General features: G+C 45.1%; 2 protein-coding genes across 7 annotated transcripts in view; one reads left to right on the plus strand and one right to left on the minus strand.

Moving 5' to 3' along the window:
* Nucleotides 1-125: 125 nt before the first annotated feature.
* Il2rg (interleukin 2 receptor subunit gamma) lies at nucleotides 126-4,648 on the minus strand. Its single transcript, XM_070040282.1, is given in 9 exon segments — nucleotides 126-542; nucleotides 545-700; nucleotides 1,112-1,181; nucleotides 1,410-1,506; nucleotides 1,965-2,127; nucleotides 3,062-3,201; nucleotides 3,369-3,553; nucleotides 3,759-3,912; nucleotides 4,481-4,648. Coding segments are annotated over 9 exon segments (1,155 nt in total). The 5' UTR covers nucleotides 4,596-4,648; the 3' UTR covers nucleotides 126-467.
* Nucleotides 4,649-11,448: 6,800 nt separating this feature from the next.
* The window catches only part of Med12 (mediator complex subunit 12), a 29,912-nt gene continuing 20,838 nt past the window's right edge, over nucleotides 11,449-20,522 (plus strand). For 5 of the 6 annotated variants that reach the window (XM_070040284.1, XM_070040285.1, XM_070040288.1 and 2 more), the window contains exons 1-13: nucleotides 11,449-11,752; nucleotides 12,245-12,349; nucleotides 12,544-12,732; nucleotides 12,810-12,969; nucleotides 14,315-14,496; nucleotides 14,904-15,014; nucleotides 15,123-15,377; nucleotides 16,175-16,321; nucleotides 16,886-16,985; nucleotides 17,103-17,239; nucleotides 18,132-18,260; nucleotides 19,387-19,513; nucleotides 19,957-20,186. In XM_070040284.1, the coding sequence (XP_069896385.1) occupies nucleotides 11,654-11,752; nucleotides 12,245-12,349; nucleotides 12,544-12,732; nucleotides 12,810-12,969; nucleotides 14,315-14,496; nucleotides 14,904-15,014; nucleotides 15,123-15,377; nucleotides 16,175-16,321; nucleotides 16,886-16,985; nucleotides 17,103-17,239; nucleotides 18,132-18,260; nucleotides 19,387-19,513; nucleotides 19,957-20,186 (1,971 nt within the window). In that variant the 5' untranslated portion in view covers nucleotides 11,449-11,653. Of the gene's footprint in view, nucleotides 11,753-11,932; nucleotides 12,014-12,244; nucleotides 12,350-12,543; nucleotides 12,733-12,809; nucleotides 12,970-14,314; nucleotides 14,497-14,903; nucleotides 15,015-15,122; nucleotides 15,378-16,174; nucleotides 16,322-16,885; nucleotides 16,986-17,102; nucleotides 17,240-18,131; nucleotides 18,261-19,386; nucleotides 19,514-19,956; nucleotides 20,187-20,522 lie in introns of those variants that run through there. The other variant, XM_070040287.1, reaches the window with a different exon arrangement.

Here is a 20,522-nt window from a genome sequence, read left to right on the forward strand (position 1 = left end):
AATACAAATGTAGAAAAAGTAGCTTGTACAACATGGCTCTAATGCTCTTTTTTCCCCACCCTCACAATGCCTCCCACACTAATGATACCCCACTTTTCCCCTGCCTCCCACCCCCACAACAGACATTCTTGATGATTAGCAAGAGCAACTTTATTTCTTAATGATTCAGGAACAATCGGGGGTAGGCCAAATTCAGGGTTAGGTGGAAGAGGGTGATGAAGGGATGGAGGGAGAAAGAATCTTGTAAAAGGAAGGGCTAGACTGGGGGAGATAAGAAACTTGTACAGAGTAAAGGAACAGTACCTAAGTAGGGTGATATCTAATTAAGGTGCAATCACATTTGGGGTATAAAATTTACAATAAGGGCTGGGTACATGGCTCAAGTGGGAGGCTCTGGGTTGAATCTCCAGTACCATCAAAAAAAATCAAATTTAGCCAGAGAGGGAGGTAGGATGGGTGAGGGGAAGTTAATATAATTTAGGGCTACAGGACCCTGGGGTTCTAGCTGGAGATAGAAGCTCAGGCTTCAGGGTATAACATGGGAGGGGGGCCAGTAGAGGCTATGTTGGCTGCAGGGGGAGCCCCCAGGCCCCTCCACTAAGACTCCTCCTTTTGGGGGGATCTCACTGACATGGTAGAACCGTTCACTGTAGTCTGGCTGCAGACTCTCCGCCAGTCCTTTAGACACACCACTCCAGGCCTAAAAACAGATATCTCAAGGTCAGAGGTCAATTAGGAAAAAGGGAGCAAAAGACTCAGGCTCTGTGCCAAAGAATCTCTCACACTGTCTGCAAGCATTATGATTATAGAAGGGTCACTCATACTCCTGAGCCCCGATACCACTATTTCCATGGGCTTTGCATATCTATAGTCAATTTTTTTCTCTGTGTGTCTGCCTAGCCCATCCAACACTTATTTAACCAATATCCTTACAATACATACAGGTCCTGTCCTCCTTCACTCTGTTGTTTCCCCTGCCCAACACACACACACACACACACACACACACACACACACACACACACACACACACACACACACACACACAGAGTCTTGCTGGCTAACAGTTGGCAGTTTACAGACTGCAGTATGCTTATGACAATGTTCTCACCGAAAAGTTCCCATGGTATTCAGTAACCAGATCCTCTAGGTTCTTGAGAGTGGGAATTCGAGTCATTGTCCTGAGTGGGGAGAAAGGGAGATCACATAGGTTAAAATTCCTTCATTACCCCCTTCCCAGCTGTTCCATATGAAGCCAAGGAATTCCCTGTTTTCTGTGTCAGTGGCTTCCTCCCATCACCATGCTCTTCGGGGGTGATCATTCCTTACTGTCTTGCCCTCTATCTCTGGGAACCCTGGAATAACCCCAGCTACCCCACCTCATTTGGGGGTGGCTCATGAAATCTCACCTTTCCATCCAAAAATACACAAAGAAAAGGCAAATAATCACTCCCACAGAGCCAAGGGGGATAAGTGAAGCTTTCAATGCAAACCACAAAGGATTCTCTACAGGAAAAAAAAAAAGAAAGGAAAATAGACCTTACATTTGTGATACCCCTACGACGTGGGCACCAGGCACCATGCTAAACATACTCCCTATACTTATAATCTTTACAACAGCTTCTGAGAGGAAGAAATATTATCTATATTTTACAGATGAAGGAATAGGATCAAAGAGGTCAGTCCAGTTCCAAGGCCATCTTCACCATGCAGGTTCTCTGGAATGCTGCAGGGAAATCCTACACATTCCATATCTCCCTTGAGAACCCTTTGGCCTATTTCTCAATCTACTCTCTGACTCTGATAGCACACCCTCCCAACCCTTCTTCTCAGAGGATGACTAGGGAGGGGAGCTAGGCATCTAGTGTGGAGGCTTAGGATAGGGAAATAAAACAAAACACAGTGATGATGGAAAGGCTGATTGAGGGGTTTGTGATTGGAGTCATGGATTTGACTGGCTTTACCTTTTGAAGTACTGCCTCCCCAGTGGATTGGGTGGCTCCATTCACTCCAAACCTGAGCACTTCCACAAAGTGGGTTAAAGCGGCTCCGAACTCTGAATGTATACAATTTCTGCCCATCCACACTAGGCAGGGAGAAGTACCGTCTACGATCCACTATTTGTTCCTTGGAAACAAAAGGTAAGGCAAAGAAAAGGTGAGTGTGTATAAAAAGAAGAACAAATTAAAGAATATTCCTGCCTACAATTCAAGATCATCTTCTTTTTCCAAGTTCTGGTTCTGTTCCAGTTCTGAATAAAACTGGTTCTGGCCGGGCACCAGTGGCTCATGCCTGTAATCCTAGCTACTCAGGAGGCTGAGATCTCAGGATTGTGGTTCAAAGCCAGTCCTAGCAGGAAAAGTCCATGAGACTCTTATCTCCAATAAACCACTCAGAAAACCAGAAGTGGCGCTGTAGCTCAAGTGGTAGTGCACTAGCCTTGAGCTGAAGAGCTGAGGGACAGCTCCCAGACCCAGAGTTCAAGCCCCACGACTGACAAAAAAAAAACAAAGAAAGAAAGAAAGACAGACAGACAGACAGACAGACAGACAGACAGACAGACAGACAGAAAGAAAGAAAGACAGAAAGAAAGAAAGACAGAAAGAAAGAAAGAAAGAAAGAAAGAAAGAAAGAAAGAAAGAAAGAAAGAAAGAAAGAAAGAAAGAAAGAAAGAAAGAAAGAAAGAAAGAAAGAAAGAAAGAAAGGAAAGAAAGAAAGAAAGAAAGAAAACTGGTTCTGGTTCCTCCCAGTTAGTTTTCCCCCTCCTCTCTCAACCACTCAAACCACACTGCTTCCTTTACTCATGTGATTCCCCTCCCCTCCCCACCATCCCCTTATGGCTTTCTTTTGTTTCCTTGTCTGTCTGGTGTCAGGAAGAATCTGGACAGGAAAACCTAAATGAAAACTCTGGTGATGATAGACAAAGGAGTGGGGGAGGGGTGGTCAGAGAAGCTGGGAGGCAGAGAACAGAAGAGAAACTAGCAGGTCCTCCTATCTGACTGCATCCTTTCACCTACTTGCTTTGCCTTAGCTACTACATCCATTTCCCCAAGTCACTTACAGTCCAGCCACGATCCTGGTCACTCTGGTACTGCACCAAGTGTTGTAAACAGTGATCAAAATATCTGTTGTCCCACCTCAGTTCCAGCTGAGATTCACTCAGGTCGTGAAGTGTTAGATTCTCTGGAGCCCAAGGGATCACTGGAAATATGTGTGTATGTGTGGTTATTCCCTTGGCCTACACAAGTGGGGATCTTCAAGGTAGCACCTTTTATGCCTCCTCCTTTCCCCATCCATTTCCACGTGTACAACAATGGGGGAACACCACACCTTTCATCCCACAGGCCTCCCACTTATTTCCAGATTACCCAGATTTTGCAGTGCCAGCCTCCGTGTGACCAATCTCTTGGGTTTCTGAGGGTCCTGGAGCCGAACAACAAATGTTTCATAGAGATGGATTTCTTCTTTTTGAAACCAACAGCCAGAAGTGATGTCTTCTGCGAACAAATAGTGGCCACACTCCTGGAAGGTATTATTATCAGAGTTCTTGTACCTAGAGACAGATTGGAAGGAAGAGGCATCATGGGGTAAACTTCCCTAGCCTCACCTGGTCCGAACTGACATATAATTTATCCCATGAGAAACTAATGGGGTGCCTGGGAGACACACCTTTCTTGGTCCCCATGCTGTTTCTCTCATCTGGTTCACCTCCCCATTTGGTTTCCTTCCCTATGCAACCCCCTCTTCCCTTCACATACAAATAATGCAGAGTCAGGTTGGTAGGCTGGGGCTCAGAGCTGCTGTTCCAAGTGCAATTCATGTACTCCACATTGAACACAAAGCACTGAACTTCTGGGAGAGGCAAGGTGGAAACACTGAGGGATTCAGGAGCCATAGAATTCGAGGAGAGATCTAGCTTGGAGAGAGAATAAAGTAGGAGAGGAAAACAGAAGAAAATAATTGTCAGAAGAAGGAGCATGAAAAAAAAAGAAAGAAGAAGGAGCATGAAAGGTAACCCCTTTTTATAAATAGAGATAACAAAAAACAAAGATAATAAAAATAAGCTTGATGCAAGTGAGTCACACCCGTAATCCTAGCTACTCAGGAGGCTGAGAGCTGAGGATCATGGTTCGAAGCCAGCCATGGCAGAAAAGTCCATGAGACTCATTTCCAATTAACCACCAAACAAATCCAGAAATGGAGCTGTGGCTCTAGTGGTAGAGTGCTAGCCTTGAGCAAAAGAAGCTCAGGGACAGTGCCCAGGCCGTGAGTTCAATCCTCAGGACCAGCACCAAATATATAGATATAAATATAATTAAAAACAGAAATGAAGGAACAGTAGTGTAAGGCAATGAACCCTTCCCCTAGCCCTCCCTCTCTTCTCCAATTCTGCCCACATTGTTGTAATGACCAGATTTCTCTACAACCCCTCCCCATAGCTTCCCTCTCTCCAACCCCCTTCTGGCCTCAGATTTCCCACCAGCTGTGGCGTCTTCATTCCCACTAGGCTTGAGGACTGTGGAGTTCAGCCCCACCCCCAGCAGAGGCAGCTGCAGGAGTAAGAGGGGTTTCAGTAGCAGTGATGGCTTCAACATGGCGTTTGCAATTCTTTTCCTGGGTGTAGTCTGTGTCGGGAACCTAGGCCTCTCACCCACTACCCTTCCCCACCCACACATTTCCTTCTGTCATAATTTCCGGTGGAAAGAACCTTAGAAACCAGGCTTTTACAAGGGGTGTGGCAAAAAGGTTCAGTGATACAGTCAAATTCCTCTGGGGCACTGGGTGCTGCTGTAAGGTGGCTTTGAGACTAAGTTGATATGTCAAAGATTTAAGAATCCTCTGACCACAGGAGTTTAAGATCTAAGGTTCATGGTTCAAAGCTAGCCTGGGCAGGACAGACTGTGGGACTTTTTTCTCCAATAAACTACCAAAAAAACCTGGAAGTGGAGCTATGGCTCCAGTGGTAGTCTTGAGCAAAAAAGCAGCTTAGGGCCAGCGCACAGGCCCTGCATTCAAACTCCAGAACTGGAAAAAAAAAAAAAACAGCTGGAAGTGAAGCTGTGGCTCAACTGGTAGAGCACTAGCCTTGAGCAAAAAGCTCAGGGACAGTGCCCAGGCCCAGAGTTCAAGCTCCAGGACAAGCACAAAAAGAAAAGTAGGCCAGGTGCTGTTGGCTCAGGTCTGTAATCCTAGCTACTCAGGAGGCTGAGAACTGAGAATCGTGGTTCAAAGCCAGCCCAGGCAGGAAAGTCCATGAAACTTATCTCCAATTAGCCATCAGAAAACTGGAAGTGGTGCTGTGGCTCAAGTGGTAGAGCGCTATCCTTGAGCTGAAGAGCCCAGAGTTCAAGCCCCACCACCGACAAAAGAAAAAAAAATGGAAAGGGAAAAGGGAAGGGAAGGAAGAAAGAAAAGAAGAAAGAAAAGAATCTGCTGACCATTAAATTCTGACCATTAAATCCTGGGGAAGTGCTCTGTCGCTCTGTCTCTGTCTCTGTCTCTCTGTCTCTGTCTCTGTCTCTCTGTCTGTCTCTGTCTCTCTCTGTCTCTGTCTCTGTGTCTGTCTCTGTCTCTGTCTCTGTCTCTCTCTCTCTCTCTCACACACACACACACACACACACACACACACACACACACACACACACACACACACACACACACACACACACACACACACACACACACACACACACACACACACACACACACACACACTCTTGGGCTTAAATTTACGGCCAGGCACTGTCCCTTAGCTTTTTTTTTGCTCAAAGCTATAGTTCTAGTATTTGAGCCACAGCTCCCCTCCTGGCTTTTTGGCGATTAATTGGAAATAAAAGTCTCCCTTGGATTTGTTTACCTCAGCTGTCTTCTGGCTTTTAACCATGATCCTCATATCTCATCCTCTTGAGTAGCTAGGATTACAAGCATGAACCACTGACACTAGTTCAGAGCATCTTCTCCTCTAAATCATTATCTTTTATACTGGAGGATTTGGACACCCTTCCCACCCATTTTATGCTTCATTGGTTCAGTCACCATTAAATCTGTCAAAACCAGGTGCTGGCAGCTGACACCTGCAATCCTAGCTACTCAGGAGGCTGAGATCTGTGGATCAAAGTTCAAAGCCACCCCAGGCAATAAAGTCTGAGAGACTTTTATCTCCAATTAACCATCAGAAAACCAGAAGTAGCTCTCTAGCTCAAAATGGTAGAGCAGTAGCCTTGAGCAAAAAAGCTCAGGAACAGCTCCCAGGCCTTGAGTTCTCAAGCTTATCAACAAAAAATAAATCTCTTTTCAAGTTCAACTTTCTCAAAAGGGTGGAAAATACTAGGTTGGCTCATGTGGGCACATATATATCTATCTTTCCTCTAACCTAATCTGAACTGGAATACCTACATTAGCTGCTGTCTGAGCTAGGTCCTTGTTGACATAGGTGAGATCTGACTTCAAAATGGAGGACCAACAGTATTAGCTGAAATCTCCCCAACTTTTTTTTATTTTGGTCGGTCGTGGAGCTTGAACTCTGGGCCTGGGTGCTGTCCCCTCAGCTCTTCAGCTCAAGGCTAGCGCTCTACCACTTGAGCAACAGCGCCACTTCTGGTTTTCTGGTGGTTAATTGGGGATAAGAGTTTCATGGAGCTGGGAAGATAGCTCAGCGGTAAAGTGCATGCCTTGCAAGCATGAGGCCCTGGGTTCGATTCCTCAGCACCACATAAACAGAAAAAGCTGGAAGTGGCACTGTGGCACTAGCCTTGAGCTGAAGAGCTGAGGGACAGGGCCCAGACCCAGAGTTCAGGCCCCGTGACCGGCAAAAAAAAAAAAAAAAAAAAAAAAAAAAAGAGTCTCATGGACTTTCCTGCTCTGGCTGGCTTTGAAGCGTGATCCTCAGATCTTAGCCTTCTGAGTAGGTAGGATTACAGGAGTGAGCCACCGGCACCCGGCTGATCTCCCCATCTTTCCCCTCCTACTTCTCCCTCTTCTTTTTTGATCTCCCCATCTTTCCCCTCCTACTTCTCCCTCTTTTTTTTGGGGGGGGTCTGGTCATGGGGCCTCTGGGCCTGGGTGCTGTCCCTCAGCTCTTCAGCTCAAGGCTAGCACTCTACCACTTGAGCCACAGCACCACTTCCGGCTTTTTTCTTTTTGCTTATGTGGTGCTGAGGAATGGAATCCAGGGCCTCAGGCATGCAAGGCAAGTGCTCTACCACTGAGCCACCTTCCCAGCCCCCTCCCTCTTCTTTTATTGGACTGGTCCTACATCTTGAACTCAGTGCCTAGGCACTGTCCCTGTGCTTTTTTTTTTTGCTCAAGACTAGTACTCTACCACTTGAGCCACAGTGTCACTTCTGGGTTTTCTATTTACGTGGTACTGAGGAATTGAACCCAGGGCTTCATGCATGCTTGGCAAGCACTCTACCACTAAGACACATTCCTAGCCAACACTCTACCTTTTGAGCCACAGATCCACTTTGGGCATTTTTGGTAGGTTAGTGGAGATAAGAGTCTCACTGACTTTCCTACCTGGCTGGCTTTCACCCATTATCCTCATCTCAGCCTCCTGAGTAGCTAGGATTATGGCTGTGAGCCACTGGTGCCCTGCTCTGCCTTTCTTTTTGTCTTTCCAATCTCACTTCATGGCATCATCACCCTCTTAATTACCTAGACTTGAAATTTCAAGATCTTCACCACCCTCCCATACCCTGAGAATCCAATTGGCCTTGCTTCTGTGGCATTTCTCCCAGCAGTTTCCTCCTTTCCATTACCACAGCCACTGTGCTAAATCGGCCTTTCATTACCTCTAGTCATGAGTATTACCGGAACCCACGAATCTGTCTTCCTTTCTAAAGGCCTTGTGCTCTCTCTCTAATTCATTCTTCATTCTGTAGCTAGATTTACCTTCCCCTGAAACACAGATTATTGGAGAATCTATTTACAGAAATTGTTTATCCAGCCAACATTTATTGAGTCTTTCATATGTGCCGAGTACACTGTTTATGTTCTGGGAACATACAGACAAATAAGACATCCTCATCAATCCTAGATGTTCATAGATAAGCAGGGAACACATAAACAAATAATACAATATAATGTAATATGTTCCACAGAAGCGAGGTAGATATTCTCCAAAGTATATGAGCATCAAAGAGGAAGTAAACTAAATTGACTGAGATGGAGAGAAAAGCTTTACTGAAGAGGTGCTTTTTGAGCAGAATCTGAAAACAAACAAACCAGAAAACAGGGTAGGACATCAGGCAGAGCATTTGACTGAGATCTTGGAAAAAACTGTGTCTTATGGTCTAGGATGTATTAATTTGTGTTGCTATCATAATGGGTTATACCACAAACTGTATATTGTTTAAACAAAAATTCATTTTATCATAGTCCTAGAAGCCAGAAATCTGAAATTGAGGTGTTTTTGTTGTTGAGTTTTGTTTGTGTTTTCTTGAGGCAGGGTTGCACTTTATAATTCAGGCTGGACTTGAACTTGTGATTTTGCTACCTTAACCTCCCTAGTGCTGGGATTAATGACTTTCAACACCATACTCATCTCTGCTCCATGCCCAGCTATGTTTTGTTTTGTTGTTTTGTTTTGTTTGCCAGTCCTGGGACTTGAATTCAGGGCCTGGGCATTCTCCCTCAGCTTCTTTTGCTCAAGACTAGCACTATACCACTTGAGCCACAGCACCACTTCTAGATTTTTCTGTTTATGTGGTACTGAGGAATCAAACCCAGAGCTTCATGCATAGTAGGCAAGCACCTTACAACTGAGACACATTCCCAGCCCCCCAGCTATATTTGTTTGCTTGTTTTTCTTAGGTGCTTGCTGGCAGCTCAGATGCATAATCTAGAAGGCTGAAATCTGGAGAATAGAAGTTCAGGCCAACCCAGGTAGAAAAATTCAGTAGACTCAATTTCCAAAATAGCTAGCAAAAAGATGGCCGATTCGGTGCTGGTGGCTCACTTTTTTTGGGGGGGGGGCAGTCCGGTATTGGGGCCTGAACTCGGCCTGGGCGCTGTCCCTCAGCTCTTCAGCTCAAGGCTAGCACCCTACCACTTGAGCCACAGCACCACTTCCGGCTTTTTTCTTATGTGGTGCTGAGGAATCGAACCCAGGGCCTCAAGCATGCAAGGCAAGAGCTCTACCGCTGAGCCACCTTCCCAGCCCTCTATCTCTGTCTTTACATCATCTTTACCCTGGGTCTTCTTTACCCTTTTTTCTCTTCTAAGGAGATTTGTCATTTATAAATTTTCAGTGTATATAACTTTTTAGAAGCCACCATTTAACTCATGAGGAAGAAAATTTTCTAGCTTTAGATTGTTTAACATGTAAATAAATTGAAAAAAAAAAATAAAAAAAACTAGGGTTAGCCTTCCATTCCAGCCAGATTGGACACATCTTATGTTCTTACTCTGACTGGATTTAGCCTCTCCTTAACTTTCTGTGGTTTAAAATCCTTCAAGGCTACATACTCATTAGAATGGCTCAATTCAATAACACTGACAACACTAAAGCTGGCAAGGAAGTGGATTAGGAAGTGTCATTCCTTTTTTTTTTTTTTGTCAGTTGTGGGGCTTGAACTCTGGGCCCGGTGGCTGTCCCTCAGCTCTTCAGCTCAAGGTAAGTGCTCTACCACTTCAGCCATAGTGCCACTTCCAGTTTTCTGAGTGGTTTATTGGAGATAAGAGTCTAATGGCCTTTCCTGCCTAGGCTGGCTTTGAACCGTGATGCTCAGATCTCAGCCTCTTGAGTAGCTAGGATTACAGGCATGAGCCACTGGTGCCTGGCTGTCATTCTTTATTGGTGACAATGGAAGGCTCTGAGTTCATTCCCAGAAAGTGAAGAGGAGGAAGGATGTAGAGGGTAAGGGATAGAAAGGAGGTAGGGGAGAAGAAAGGAAGGGGAAAATATTTTCTGATGTATCAGTCAATCCCTCAGTTGTAATAAGTGCTCTGTTGTCAGTCAGAATGAAGTTTGCTTGGAGGGGAGAGGGATATTGGTGCTCAATAAAACAAATGTTACCACCTCCAATGTATTGCTCTCCGCAATGAAGCAATCAATTTTTCTCTCCCTTGTAATTCAATAGCACTTAGTTGTTCTCTTTGTTATTTTCTTCTTCTTCTTTTTCTTCTGGTTGTTATCTATTTGTTTATTGAAACAGTCTCACAATGTAGCATTGGCTGACATCAACTCTTTGATCCTCCTTCCTCAGCTCCTTCAGTACTGAGATTATAGAGTATAACACTACACCTAGTTTTGTTACTTTTATTAGGCCACCCGGGCTGTAGTTTCTCTCAAAAAAAAAAAAAACTACTAATACTATAAAATAGAACATTAGTTCTGAAATCAGGAAAGAAGCCTTAGCTCCAGCTCTCTTATTTGGTATGTGTATAAAATTAGCTGAGGGAATCTTCACTCTAAAAATCAGCTTCATGTATCTACAAAACAGTGATGGGGTGTTTGTGCAGATAAAGTCTGAAAAGTATGTTACTGTAGGTACCTCTTACACTAGTGCAATGGTTCTTTACTGGACTTCAAACACATTTTGGGGATCCATGGATGCCCTGCTCTGTGGCGTCTGTGAATCTCCCTGGAAAGTAATGCTTGTATAAATATTTTTCTGGAAAGATGGCCTATACTTTCCCTTGGCATTTTTTTGGGGGGGGGTTGGTTGTGGGGCCTGAACTCCGGGCTTGGGCGCTGTCCCTCAGCTCTTCAGCTCAAGGGTAGTGCTCTAGCACTTGAGCCACAGCGCCACTTCCGGATTTTTTTCTTTTTGCTTATATGGTGCTGAGGAATCGAACCCAGGGCCTCAGGCATGCAAGGCAAGCGCTTTACCACTGAGCCACCTTCCCAGCCCTCCCTTGGCATTTTTTTTTAAAAAAGATGGAATCTCCCTAGGTACCTCTCCAGGCTGGCAATCATTCTGTCTCAGTCTCCTAGGTGTAGTGATTATAAATGTCAGTCACAGGTTAACACCTCCTCTGAAGGTTTCCAAGATGCTTTAAAAGATTAGCAAAAGAAAAGGCGAAAAGGATTAGGAATCTTCAACTTCCAGACACTTCAAAAGGTACTTTCTCATGCATGCATGGTTTCTAATGTTTACAACCAACCTTACAAGTATTAACATACCCATTATTCAGATGCAGGAAGTAGTAAGTGTTTTGAAAAAAGTAGAGTTAGTAACCTATTCAAACATTACAACACATCTGCTCGCGGCCAATAACTGAGTTAGAGGTTGGGAACTTGGTTCTAGTCAAAGTTGGCTATCACAGCTGCATCCCCAATTACAGGTCTGGACCTCCAGCTCCAGTACAATACATCGATCAAAGAGGTCCCTAAATTCTCCTAGAGTGAAATTCACTTTCGGTTGGTAGGGCGGAAAGCTCCTGAGGCGCGGGACTCCGCCCCACGCCGGGGCAGACCACGCCCCCTCTGCAGTCAGTATTGTCCGAAGGTTCCCAGCGTCCCTCGGATGGCCTCGGTAGTTTCCGGTAAAAATCGAGAGTTTCTAACGTGTCCCCTAGTTGTCTCTCGGCCGCCGTCCTCTCAACTGCCACCTCCTTTTCCCTCCTCCTTTTCCTCCTCTTTTCCCCCTCCCCTCCCCCTCCCCAGGCCCGGCCCTGCTGGCGCCTTTGGCACTACGGGCTGGGCAAGATGGCGGCTTTCGGGATCTTAAGCTACGAACACCGGCCACTAAAGAGGCCACGGCTGGGGCCTCCCGATGTGTACCCTCAGGACCCCAAACAGAAAGAGGTGCGTTTAAAATGTCGGGCTCCGCTAGGGCTGGGAACCGGTGATTAGCCTGAGGGGAAGCATTGACAGTTGTACGGGGGAGGGGGGGGGTGTGGGGCGGGGCGATTAGGTGAGAGCAAAAGTCCCGGAAGGCAGGGGGAGTGTAAAGTGGGCCAGTGTGGAGGTGAGCCCGGGCCCAGCCCGGGAATCCCTTGGTATGACTAGGGAATGATGTCGAGGGCCGCGCCTGAGGCGCCCCCTTCTACACACAAACCTAAGAAAGTTATGTGAGGCTGCCCGCGAGGGAAGTGATGTTGAGGGTGTGCTGGGTGGTTGAGAATTTTAGTGATTATGGGGGTGAGGGTGGGGTCCAAATGAATATAAGGACCCAGCTTTAAATAACAACCTGTTCTTCTCTGAAGAAGTCTCCTCCCTTTCTCCCTTGTTCCTATCTCTTCTACCCTCTTCCCACGGAAGGGAAAAAAAAGCTAAAATGCTGTTTTCCTTCCTCAGGATGAACTGACGGCCTTGAATGTAAAACAAGGTTTCAATAATCAGCCTGCTGTCTCTGGGGATGAACATGGTAGCGCCAAGAATGTCAACTTCAATCCTGCCAAGGTGAGATCACCCCTGCCAGGCTGAAAGAAAAGACTGAAGAAGCTCAAAGGCCCTGGGTTGGGAAAACTTCAAGGGAAAACCTAAATGGCTGAGTTTGACTTCATAATCCATTACTACCATATTAACATTTACCCATCAAAAGCAAAATCATCTGTCCATTCTTCCCACCCTGAGGTGCAAATTTCTTCCCTCAGATCAGTTCCAACTTCAGCAGCATTATTGCAGAGAAGTTACGTTGTAACACCCTCCCTGACACTGGTCGCAGGAAGCTCCAAGTGAACCAGAAAGACAACTTCTGGCTGGTGACTCCAAGATCCCAGAGTGCTATTAACACCTGGTTCACTGATCTGGCTGGCACCAAACCACTCACACAGCTAGCTAAGGTGAGGAACTGTCTCCTGTTCTCTAGATCAAGGAGAGAGTGTGGGTGAGATCTCACTCTTTGTGATGTCCAATCCAGGTCCCCATTTTCAGTAAGAAGGACGAAGTATTTGGGTACTTAGCCAAATACACAGTGCCTGTGATGCGAGCTGCCTGGCTCATTAAGATGACCTGTGCCTACTATGCAGCAATCTCTGAGACGAAGGTTAAGAAAAGAAATGCCCTTGGCCCCTTCATTGGTGAGTAACCCCTAACATCAGGAATACCACTGCTGACCTTAAGGAGGGACAGAAAAATCCTTAGAATCATTCTCTTTCCTAATCTGTATTTCTTGCTTCTGTTTGTGTCTTGGATTTACCCAAATAATAAACATCAAGTCAGTTGATTACCTCAGTGTATTCACGTACTGTGTTACAAACATGACCAGCACATGGACTCTGCCCTTAGGATCTCAATAGGAATATACCAAGATATATGTTCAAGTAGTATAATTAAATGTAGAAAGCAGTAAGTATCCAAAGAGGATTCAAGAGATTCTTTGAGACTTTGGTGGACAGAAAGATTACTTTCTCTTGTGAATACCTGGAAGACTTTGGAAAGATGATGGCATTACTTTGTTTTATTTTTACTATTTATTATTTTAATTTTTGTCTGTCATACGTCTTGAACTCAGTACTTCAGCACTGTCCCTGAGCCTTTTTGCTCAAGTCTAGCACTTTACCACTTTGAGCCACAGGACCACTTCCAGTTTTCTGGTAGTTAATTGGGGGTGTCTCTCACAGACTTTCTTACCTAGGCTGGTTTCAAACTGTGATCCTCAGATCTCAGCCTCCTGAATAGCTAGGATTATAGGTGTGAGTCACCAGCACCCACTATATTTGTTTATTTTTTAATTTTTATTGTTATAAAGCTTATGTACCGAGTGTTACTGTTTCATTTATGTATTTTAGAAATTATCTTTTGTATAAGTAGTTGAATATATTCAACAAAGCATTTTATGAACACAATGTATCTCGAACAATGTAATCACTTTCCTCACTCTCCCCCACCCCTCTCAACTGCGCCCCTTGCGGGAGATGATGGCATTTACCCCGAGGCTAAGAAGAAGAGTAGAATTCAGAACTTTGATAAGGGCTGAGTGAGTACAAGGCCCAGATGGTAGGTAGAGCACCTAGGCAGCAAATGTGAGGCCCTGCCTGTGTTCAAACCTCAAAATGCCAAAAACTAAAAATTTAAAAATAGTCTTTTAAAGGCTGGGGTATGGCTTAAGTAGTAGAGTACCTGTCTAGAATTGTGGTGGTTATACATAGAGATAGAGGACAGAAGGGTAGTATCAAAAAGGCCACCTTTCAGGTTTTTTTTTTTTGGGTCCAGTCATGGGGCCTGAACTCTGGGCCTGGGCGCTGTCCCTCAGCTCTTCAGCTCAAGGCTAGCGTTCTAGCACTTGAGCCACAGCGCCACTTCCGGCTTTTTTCTTTTTGCTTATGTGGTGCTGAGGAATCGAACCCAGGGTCTCATGCATGCAAGGCAAGTGCTCTACCACTGAGCCACCTTCCCAGCCCTACCTTTCCGTTTTTCATTTAGAATGGACTCAGATCATCACCAAGTATTTATGGGAACAGCTACAGAAGATGGCTGAATACTACCGACCAGGGCCTGCAGGAAGTGGAGGATGCAGTTCTACTATAGGGCCCTTGCCCCATGATGTAGAGGTGGCAATCAGGCAGTGGGACTACAATGAGAAGCTCGCCATGTTCATGTTTCAGGTAGGGAGGAGGGCAGGTTGTTTGAAGCACTGGAATGGGCCTAATTTTACGCTCTGCCTATGTAGAATAGCATCTACCTGTTACTCTGCTCTGGTTGTGGTTCTCTTTACCATTTCATTTACTTTTTTAAAATTTTTGTCGGTGGTGGGGCCTTAAATCGGGGCCTGGGCACTGTCCCTCTGCTCTTCAGCTCAAGGCTAGTGCTCTACCACTTGAACCACAGTACCACTTCTGGTTTTTTTTTTCTGCATATGTGGTACTGAGGAATTGGACCCAGGGCCTCATGCATGTGAGGCAAGCACTCTACCACTGAGCCACCTTCCCAGCCCCTTTATTTACATTTATATGCCTCAGCTCTGACAGTCCCTGGGCTGAACTAATACTTTTCCTGTCCCTGATACCCATAGGATGGAATGCTGGATAGACATGAGTTCCTGACCTGGGTGCTTGAATGTTTTGAGAAAATCCGCCCTGGAGAGGATGAATTGCTTAAACTGTTGCTGCCCTTACTGCTTCGAGTAAGACCTAGGATTTTGGAGGGCCTAAGGAGGATTTGAGGTAGAGTAAGATGCTAGAGTGGTGGTCCTTGCAGAGAATCAGGAGGTCTGTTGGCCATGTTTTCACAGTACTCTGGAGAATTCGTTCAATCTGCATACCTGTCCCGCCGCCTTGCTTACTTCTGTACCCGGAGACTGGCACTGCAGCTGGATGGTGTGAGCAGCCATTCATCTCATGTTATATCTGCTCAGTCAACAAGCACACTGCCCACCACCCCTGCCCCTCAGCCTCCAACTAGCAACACACCATCAACCCCCTTTAGTGACCTACTTATGTGCCCTCAACACCGGCCTCTTGTTTTTGGCCTCAGCTGTATCCTACAGGTAGGTATTGCGTAGATCCAAGAAATATTAAGAAGTAGCTTGAGAAAGACTAGCGTGCTCATCTGGAGAATGAGGGTGATATCAACATGGAGGTGGGACAAGGCACTGAGTACATTTTCTTGGAGATTATTGCTTCCCAATGATGTGTTAATCCTGATTTGGGGGGATTTTTGTCAGCCTCTCATAGAACTAAATAGTAGAATCAAAGCCTCTCAGGGTAAGATGCTGAGTATGGTGAGGCATGCTTTCAATACCAGCACTTGGGACACTGAGGCAAGATGATCATGGATTTGAGGCCAGCATGGGCTAAATAGTGAGATCCCTCCAAAGGAAAAAAAAAGGAGAGAAAGGGAAAGAGGAGGGAGGGAAAGAACAAAGGTAAAAGGAAGGAAGGAAGAAAGAAGAAAGCAGGTGAATAGAGGGAATCAGTGATGGGCAATATATGCCTTAGGATAACCTAAGGGTTAGATCTTTTTTTTCTTTTTGCCAGTCCTGGAGCTTAAACTCAGGGCCTGGGTGATGTCACTGACCTTTTTGCTCAAGACTAGAACTATATCACTTGAGCCTCTGACTCCAATGCTGGCTTTTTTAGTAGTTAATTGGAGATAAGAATCTCACAGATTTTCATGTTCAGGCTGGTTTCGAGCTGCAGTCTTCAGATCTCAGCCTCCTGAGTAACTAGGTTTCTATGTATGAGCCACTACTACTCGGCCCTAAGGGTTAGATCTTTTAATGGGATTCTAGAAAAATCACCATGGTAACTTACTTTGACTTACTTAGCTGTTTCTATTTGGCAGACCATTCTCCTGTGTTGTCCTAGTGCCCTGGTTTGGCACTACTCACTAACTGACAGCCGAATTAAGACTGGCTCACCACTTGACCACCTGCCTATTGCCCCTTCCAACCTGCCCATGCCAGAGGGCAACAGTGCCTTTACTCAGCAAGTAAGTCTGACCACTATCCTGATCCTCTCAGATTGAGATATGAAAAACAAATTACTTTTCCAGACATAGTTATTCTGGTTTTGTTTTTATTTTTGGTTGGTTGTGGGGCCTGAACTCTGGGCCTGGGCACTGTCCTTCAGCTTTTCAGCTCAAGACTAGCACTCTACCACTTGAGCCACAGCGCCACTTCCGGTTTTCTAGTGGTTATTGGAGATAAGAGTTTTATGTAGGGGCTGGGAATGTGGCTCAGTGGTAGAGTGCTTGCCTAGGATGCATGAAACCCTGGGTTCGATACCTCAGTACCACATTCACAAAAAAAGGCCAGAAGTGGCGCTGCGGCTCAAGTGGTAGGGCACTAGCCTTGAGCACAAGAAGCTCAGGGACAATGCCCAGGCCCTGAGTTCAAGTCCCAGGACTGGCAAAAAAAAAAAAAAAGAGTTTCATGCACTTTTCCTGCTTGGGCTGGCTTTGAACTGTGATCTTCAGTTCTCAGCCTTCTGAGTAGCTAGGATTACAGGCATGAGCCACCAGTGCCTGGCTAAGCCTTCTTTTTTGATATTGCAGGTCCGTGCAAAGTTGCGTGAGATTGAGCAGCAGATCAAGGAGCGAGGACAGGCAGTTGAGGTTCGCTGGTCTTTTGATAAGTGTCAGGAAGCCACTGCAGGTGGGTGTCGGAGGACGTATGTTTGAGGAAAGGATGGGGTGATAAGGACATAGACTTCTGAGAGTTGGAATGTGTGAGTTCTCTAGTTAAATCTTCTTTACTGTTTGTGTTCCTTAGGCTTCACCATTGGACGGGTGCTCCATACTTTGGAAGTGCTGGACAGCCATAGTTTTGAGCGCTCTGACTTTAGTAATTCACTTGACTCTCTTTGTAACCGAATCTTTGGGTTAGGGTCTAGTAAGGATGGACATGAGGTGAGCAGAATTTTACTCATCCATTAGAAAGAATGATATTATATCATTTGCATAGAAATGGAAGGTCTTGTAAAAAATCATATTAAATGAATTAAGTCAGGCCCAGAGAGACAAAGGTTGCATTTTTCCATCATATGTAGAAGCTAGAATTAGTTTATAAACATGTAAGTAAATACATTGGGTGGTACACAAGTGTATACAGATGTATTAACTGAAATATTGCAGTATTAAGGGAGAGCTCAAATAATGTAATTTCTTAGAGAAGCAAAGTAAATGTTCAACAAAATAAATACCAGGAAATGGGTGTTTGAAAGGAGTAGGGCCAAGGGGAGGGGAGTATATGAATGAAGAAGAGAAGTAGGAGGGGAGAGAATACAGCCAAGAATTCAGCGTGGGAAGGTGGCTCAGTGGTGCTTGCCTCTCATGCATGAGGCCCTGGGTTTCACGTTCCATTCCTCAGCACCACATAAGCAGAAAAAGCCACAAGAGGCACTGTGGCTCAAGTGATAGAGCGCTAGCCTTGAGCTGAAGAGCTGAGGGACAGTGCCCAGGCCCAGAGTTCAGGCCCCATGACCAACAACAACAACAAAAAAGAATTCAATGTGTATTCTACAAAATTAAGAAAAGTAAGGGAAGGTGTGGGTTCGTAGGGACAGGTAAGAATGTTAAAAGAGTGATATTGATCAAGACACACTATATTCATAAACTGCCTTGTTAAGAGGCAACTACTTAAAGATAACTTTAGAAGAAGAAAGCACAAAAACATTGCAAGGGCAGTAGTATGTATGATGAGGCATGGAAGCCAGAGAATTTCTGTACATAATGGGGCTCAGCCTTGAAGAAATTGGAGTTCAATTCTTTGTCCCTTGTCCCTATCTTCCTCTGGTTACAGATCTCTGATGATGATGCTGTGGTATCCTTGCTATGTGAATGGGCTGTCAGCTGCAAGCGCTCTGGACGGCATCGTGCTATGGTGGTAGCCAAGCTCCTGGAGAAGAGACAGGCAGAAATTGAGGCTGAGGTCTGGGACAGAGAAAGGGGAATAAGATTGGCCAATGGGAAGGAGTTTAACTGAGTTTTGAGAGCTCAAAGATTATTGAGGTGGTAGTGGGACTGAAGTTGAATGTGGGAGAACAGGTTAAAGAAGTGGTAGGGAGCCAAGCATGGTGGTACATACCTGTAACCTGGGAGACCGAGAAAGGAGGATCATGAATTCAAGGCCAGTTTGAGCTAGAAAGCAAGACCTTGTCTCAAAAATAACTCAAAACAATGACAACAACAAAAGACACGGGAAGAGAAAACAACAGAGAGTGTTGTGTGTGTCTGAAATACCATAGTAAAATATCTTGGTGTAATTAATATACCATAAAAATGAACAACAGGCTGGGTGCCAGTGGCTCACACCTGTAATCCTAGCTACTCAGGAGGCTGAGATCTGAGGATTGCAGTTCAAAGCCAGCCCAGGCAGGAAAGTCCGTGAAACTCTTATCTCCAATAAGCCACCAGAAAACCGGAAGTGGCTGTAGCTCAAGTGGTAGAGCACTAGCGTTGAGCTGAATTGCTGAGGGACAGAGCTCAGGCCCAGAGTTCAAGCCCCATGACTGACAAAAAAAAAAAGAACAACAGGAAAGCAAAACAGGCTGTGATGGGGTTGGTGATACTAACAGAAGGTGGGGAGGACTAACTAGGAGGGTGAACAAAGGTAAGTATGGCCATAATTTATTTGCATACATGGAAATAGATTAAACCTGTTGAAATTGTTTTAAGGAAGAGAGAGGATAAGGGAGAGTGAAGTCAATTTGGACTGATAGTGAAATCAATTCCCATGGATAAGGGATACATTGTATACATGTGCAGAAATGTTACAACTGTACAAGGAATGTATGCTACAAAAAAGAAACAAATAAAAGAAAGTGATAGGGAACCTACAGGCAATGTTAAGGCCCTGAATTAGATAGGTGCTGAACAGTTTCTGGCTTGAAAAGAGATCCAAGGCTCTAGTTGGGAGGTGACAAAGAAAATGGCGTTCAGAGGGGGAATAGATGTAAAAGGTGTGTCTTGGAGACGACACAACTTATACTTCAAGGGTTACACCTCAAGGAGTGAAGAAATGGGGAAAAGTCAATCATGAATTTGTTCTCTTGTAGCGTTGTGGAGAATCTGAAGCAGCAGATGAGAAGGGGTCCATTGCCTCTGGTTCCCTTTCTGCTCCCAGTGCTCCCATTTTCCAGGATGTCCTCCTGCAGTTTCTGGATACCCAGGCTCCTATGCTGAGTATGAGCACCTGCCGCCTTCTAGTTCTTTTGCTTAGATTCATTTACTACAACCACTGCTATAACAAATGATAGAAATATGTTTTCTATCTTGGACTCAATGTAGAATGATTTGTAGACTTGAGTCTAGTTCCAGATGATTTTACAGTGTAGCAGAAAAGAATAAAAACAAGGACATGTGATTGTAATGTTTTCTCTGTATAATAACAGAGATGCTGTGTTCCTTATTGAGATGTTGTGTGGGGTGGGGCATAAGGTGAGGTAGGCAACCCTACAGTGTTGCCCTCAACAGTTTCTAGAATTTAGGGGGATTATTCCTAAAATTGACTCAAGGAGGTTCTTCTCGGAGATATATGCTCGGGAAACACTGAGCCTCAGATATGTGTCTTTCTCTGTCCCCTTTTGTGCCCTGCTAATTTATCTCTTCTCATTCCCTCTTTCCAGCCGATCCTCGAAGTGAGAGTGAACGGGTAGAATTCTTTAATTTGGTACTGCTGTTCTGTGAACTGATTCGACATGATGTTTTCTCCCACAACATGTACACTTGCACTCTCATCTCCCGGGGTGACCTTGCCTTTGGAGCTCCTGGTCCCCGGCCTCCATCTCCCTTTGATGATCCTACAGATGACCCAGAGCGTAAGGAGGCAGAAGGTAGCAGCAGTAGCAAGCTGGAGGTGTGTGGCCTTTCCCTTTCCCTTCATTATTCTGTGTGTGTGTGTGTGTGTGTGTGTGTGTGTGTGTGCGCCTGTGTATCTGTACACACACATACATACTAATGCACACAGCTAAACTGGTAATAATAGGGCTTGAACTCAAGGGTTGGGCTCTCGTAGCTTTTTGAACGTAAGGCTTAAGGCTGATGTTCTACCAGTTAATTGAAGATAAGAATCTCTTGGACTTTTTATTTTTTTGTCAAGGCTGCTTCAAACTTTGATTCTCGGATCTCAGCATTTGAGAAGCTAGGATTACAGGCATGAGCCACCAGCACCCAACTTCACTGTTCATTTTGA

The sequence above is a fragment of the Dipodomys merriami genome, unplaced genomic scaffold, assembly GCF_024711535.1.
Source record: "Dipodomys merriami isolate MVZ:Mamm:240054 unplaced genomic scaffold, mDipMer1.0.p SCAF_3, whole genome shotgun sequence".
In the NCBI taxonomy this organism is placed as follows: Eukaryota; Metazoa; Chordata; class Mammalia; order Rodentia; family Heteromyidae; genus Dipodomys; species Dipodomys merriami.